Here is a 5,335-nt window from a genome sequence, read left to right on the forward strand (position 1 = left end):
GCTGTGTTCATCCAGTTCTACACCGTGTTATATCACATAATTACCTAAACTCTGTTTTAAATGAGTGACCTCTGATTTTTAAACAGTTACCCCTAGATGTAGATTCTCCTACAAGAGAAAACATCTGATTTACATCAATCCTGTCAAGACCTTTCAGTGTCTCTGTGTATTTCACTCAAGTAGCCTCTTACTCATTAAACCTCAGTAGATACAAACCTAACCTGTGCAACCTTTCCTCATAAGACAACCCGCCTATTCCAGAAATTAGTGTTGTAAACCTTGTGTGAACTGATTCCAACACATTAACGTCCTTTCTTCAGTAAGGAGATCAATATTGTACACAATACTCCAGATGTGGTCTCACCAGTACCCTGTATAACTGAAGCATCATCTCCCTATTTTTGTAATCAAATTCCCTGTGCAATAAATGATAGCATTCTATTAGCTTTCCCAATTACTTGCTGTACCCGCTGCATACTAATATTTTACTATTCATGCAGTAGGACACCTGGATTCTTCATCTCAGAACTCTGAAATCTCTCACCATTTAGACAATGTGCTTTTTTATTCTTCTTGTCAAAATGGGCAATGACATATTTTCCCACATTCGCACCTTTAGCTTCACAGATTGTCCCAAGACACGATACAGAAATGATATCAAACAAAGTCTGACACCAAGTAGCTGACAAAAAACTTAATCATTGAGGGGCTTGGGGTTTAAGTAGCCTCTTAAAAGAGGGAATAAGGTCTTGAAATGGTTTTGTTTTATCTGCCTGAATGTGAGGAAGTGTATGGGTTAATTGGTAAAATCACTGCCACATATGCTGCAGTGACTTACAGCCTGAAATATGCCATTTGGTAAGATTTTATGTTCTCATTAAGCCTTCTCCTACCCTCCATCTCAATTTATAAGTTCTGTGTTTTTTATTCCTTCTTCCCTCGTGCTCCCTAAACTGACCTCATAAGACACTCCATTATTAAATATAACAGTTCAAGGAGCTCCACCACATTCTGAAAGCAGAGAGGGATGGGAAATTAATATCATAGTCCAAGGTTGCATTTTAAGATGGCTATTGCAACAGGAGTCCAGTACTTTATATTTGCATGTGTTTGCCCTCAGGAGGGTGACCACCGATGGAACTGTACGGTGGCAAAGGCTCTACATGTGTTGTACTCCCTGTTTGGACCTTTCATAAAGACTTACGGAATTGGCAGATGTGCAAAGGTAATGGAACATGAAATGACAATGAATTATTAATTGGACAATTCATCTGATTACTGCTGTGGAACCATTAGTTTACTGATGATGAAAGGATGTGGAAAAATGGCTGGTTAGAATTACACAAGCCTATTCATCTTTTGAACCTTGTCATTTGTGTCACTGGACTCATTCTGTATTGAATTGTTACAGCCATCCATCAGCGTTCCTTTGAAATCAAGATTGCAGGGATGAAAGGTCACGATGTAACTTTGAGTTTTACCCTTCCCAGCACACATGCACAGACTTGTCAGGGTTTGAGAATTGAACCAAGACTGAAGTGCATGTCCAGATAATATGCTTTATTCCTGCACAGACTATAAAAGGTAAAGGCACTATCACTGAGTTAAGTAGACTGTGAGACCTTCCATTTTTTGGATGTTGGCTGTGGCTGTAACTCTAACTCAGACTTCGGGAGGGAAGGTTTCCTCAGAATAGTTATAAGGATTCTGTATGAATTCATTTTGAACGTGGTCTCTGACCACTTCCTAGTGTTCCCAGGTCCACAGTACACAGCGTCTTTAATTGAGTCACGCACAGACATTTCTGAGTGTGCAAAAGGGCCAGTATTCATATTGTTCTGAACTTTTGGCTGAGTCTTGTACAGACAAAAGAAAGGAGCTTTTCTCTGTATCCATGTTGTGAATTATTTACTGTTGGAGTAACTGATGGAACAGTGTAAAAGGAGCTTTACTATCCATCTAATTCCATCCTGTACCTGCCCTGAGAATGTTTAATGGGCACATTGTAGAGGGAATTTCCTTCCAAATCTAACCCAGTGCTGTAATATTTCCACCCAGGCTGTACACATGCACACCCATTCCAGTGTTCCGCGCACAGTCATCAGTGTCAGCACTCTGGTGGCATTGACTTCCAATTCCAGAATTCACTGCAGTACATGGGCCTCAGAGTCCTGCACAGCCAGTTAGAAAATTAAATAGAATGCTGGATGTACCTGTCCTGGAGTGTTTGATGAGATAGTGTAGAGGGATCTTTGCTCTATTTAACCTTGTGATATATCTGCCCTGAAGTACTTCATACTCAGCACTGTCCTCCCCCATTTTAATGAATGCAAAATTGCTATCAAACATGCAAAAAGTACTGTTTTGGTTTCTGATCATTTGTAGAATTATACTTTAATCTCTTCCCTCTCTCTTTTACCCTCTGGATTAGATGACCTACGAGCTGTGGAAGGAGATGGTGGAGGATTCAGAGAATGAAATTAAACCACATCAGGCTGAGATTGGTCGAGTTTTCTTTCTTGACAGAGGTGCTGCAATGTAACAGAAATGAGTAATGTGCAGAAATGAGTACTGAAAATGTAGCTTCGATTGACCAATTGCCCTGGGGCAACTTGTTTTGAGCCATGTGTCTTCCTGCCAATAAAGTGGGCACTGACCTTGGCTGGGATACCATTCCTCAAGCTGCCCTCTGATATCTTACTCAGGGACGTTGCTTGGGTGTAAGGGTAGGAAGACTGTCTCCCTGTAGTGAGAAAGCATCGCAGGCGCAGCAGACCTAGTATTTGGCCATTGTTCGCGCACACAGTGGCAAAGTGGTTAGCACTGCTGCCTCACAGCCAGGTTGCCAGGTTCAATTCCAGCCTTGGATGTCTGTGTGGAGTTTACACATTCTCCCCGTGTCTGCAGGGGTTTCCTCCGGGCGCCCCGGTTTTCTACCACAGTCCAAAGTTGTGCAGGTTGGGTGGATTGGCCATGCTAAATTGCTCATCGTGTCCAGGGATGTGCAGGCTAGGTGGGTTAGCCATGGGAAATGCAAGGTTATAGGGATAGGGTGGGTTGGATCTAGGTGGGATGCTATTCAGTGTGTTGGTGTGGACTAAATGGGCCAAATGGCCTGCTTCCACATGGTGGAGATTCTATGATAAGTCGATGACACAGTGAACAGCAAGGAAACAGACCGTTTTCTCAATTGGTCTGTGTTGCTGTTTGCATTCCACAAGCCTCCTTTCATGTTTTTTTCACCTGATGGAAGGGGCATAACCTGCTTAATTTTCTGCATGAGTTGCTGGAAAATCATCAGGGCCAAGAAATGTTGCTCCTAAGGGGCACCAAGCACAGTTGTAATGTATACTAGTGTTTCAGTTAAAATCATCAAACTTGAACATTACTAATTCCCTGACTTGTAAAGCTCCTTCACACAATATCACAGGAGTTACTATCGACCAGAAACTGAACTGGATCAGCCACATGAATACTGTGGCTTCAAGAGCAAACCAAATGCTGGGAATTCTGCAATGAGTAAGTCACCTCCTGACTCTTCAATGGATATCTGCCTTTTACAAGAAACAAGTCAGGAGTATGATGACTCCTTCCCTCTTGCCTAGATGAGTGAATCTCTGACAGTTATCAAGAAGCTCATCCAAAACAAAGCCATCTGCTTGATTGGCAGCCCACCTTCAACATTCAAACCAGCCATAGTGGCAGTAGTGTGTGCCATTTACAAAATGCACAGCAACAACTTGCCAACGCACCTCCAACACTTCCTTACAAACTTACTGTACCACTCATTCTGAAGAAGGGTCACTCAACCCAAAATGTTAACTGTTTTCTCTGCACAGGTGCTGCCGCACCTGAGTTTTTCCAGCAATTTCTTTTTTTGTTTCACTCTACTGTTCATTAGGGCAAGAGCAGCAGATGCATGGGGACACCACTACCTGCAAGTTTCTTTTCAAGCTACACATCATACTGTCTTAGAACTATATCGCTGTCCCTGTACCGTCATTGGTTAAAAATCCTGGAACTTCCTTCATAACAGCACTGAGAGTGTATCTGCACCACGTGGTCTGCAGCAGTTCAAGAAAGGTGGCTAACCATCACCTTCTCAAGGGATTTGGGGATGGGCAACAAGGCTGGTCTAGCCAGTGACCCCCAATTCCCACAAAAATAATCACTAGCCAGCATTTTTACCTGCTGAACCAGAATTAATGCAGCTGCTGGGGTAGGCCTACCTGTAAATGGGTTGTGTATCAGTAAACCATGCTGTGCCTTGAATTTGAACCCATTTGCTTTTCTTTGCAGATGTGGATTATGTGACTCCTATGTGTTCTCAAGTTGTGTATGAGGGACTTGTGGATGATGTGTTCAGAATAAAATGCGGTGAGTGAGTCTCCACTTTGTTGCATTTATTGATGGTGTGTAAACTGTAAATGTCCTTTAGAATTGACTAGAGCTGATGGCAGGCAGAATGGGAGTGGGTAGGTAGACAGTGGGATGTGTGTGAGCCATGTGCAGCCTTTTGCATCATCTTAAGAAGGTAACTGTGGTTTAATGCCTCATCAGAAAGGCTTTGACAGCGCAGTACTCCCTCATTGCAGCCCAATGGGTATTGCTATAAAAACAGAAAGTGTGGAGAAACTCAGTAGGTCTAGAACCATCTGTGGAGAGAGGAATAGTGTGAACGTTACAAGTTCAATATGACTGTTCTCTGGAACTGACGAGAAATTGAATTGTGATAACAAGGTGTAGAGCTGGATGAACACAGCAGGCCAAGAAGGGTCTAGGTCCAAAACGTCAGCCTTCCTGCTCCTCTGATGCTGCTTGGCCTGCTGTGTTCATCCAGCTCTACACCTTGTTATCTCAGATTTTCCAGCATCTGCAGTTCCTACTCTCTCGGAAATTGAAGTGTGATGGGTTTTCAGAAAAGAGGATGATCGGTGGAAAAGAAGGAATATTGTGTGCTCAAATGTCCATTTTGGGGCTTGAACCTACGAGATTTGACTTATTTCAGAATGTTACCCACTGTACCACTATGGTTGAACATGCTATTGACACTATTGTGGTGATTATTGAAACACATATGATTCTGTGGGAGATAGTAGGAACTGCAGATGCTGGAGAATCCGAGACAACAAGGTGCAGGGCTGGATGAACACAGCAGGCCAAGCAGCATCATAGGAGCAGAGAGGCTGACGTTTCGGGCCTAGACCCTTCATCAGAAAAGGGGGAGGGGAAGGGGGTTTTGAAATAAATAGGGAGAGAGTGGGAGGCGGATAGAAGAGGGATAGAGGAGAGGATAGGTGGAGAGGAAACAAACAGGTCGAAGAGGCGGGGATGG

At 43.2% G+C, this 5,335-nt stretch overlaps 1 protein-coding gene across 1 annotated transcript in view; it reads left to right on the top strand.

Annotated features, from left to right (window-relative positions):
* Positions 1-738: 738 nt before the first annotated feature.
* The window catches only part of LOC125487082 (vacuolar protein sorting-associated protein 33B-like), an 11,462-nt gene continuing 6,865 nt past the window's right edge, over positions 739-5,335 (top strand). Inside the window, exons 1-3 of the mRNA XM_048617058.1 lie at positions 739-1,225; positions 2,432-2,528; positions 4,300-4,377. Of these exons, the coding sequence (XP_048473015.1) occupies positions 1,067-1,225; positions 2,432-2,528; positions 4,300-4,377 (334 nt within the window). The 5' untranslated portion in view covers positions 739-1,066. The remainder of the gene's footprint in view (positions 1,226-2,431; positions 2,529-4,299; positions 4,378-5,335) is intronic.

This window comes from Rhincodon typus, chromosome 36 (assembly GCF_021869965.1).
Source record: "Rhincodon typus isolate 14 chromosome 36, sRhiTyp1.1, whole genome shotgun sequence".
NCBI classification, from domain to species: Eukaryota; Metazoa; Chordata; class Chondrichthyes; order Orectolobiformes; family Rhincodontidae; genus Rhincodon; species Rhincodon typus.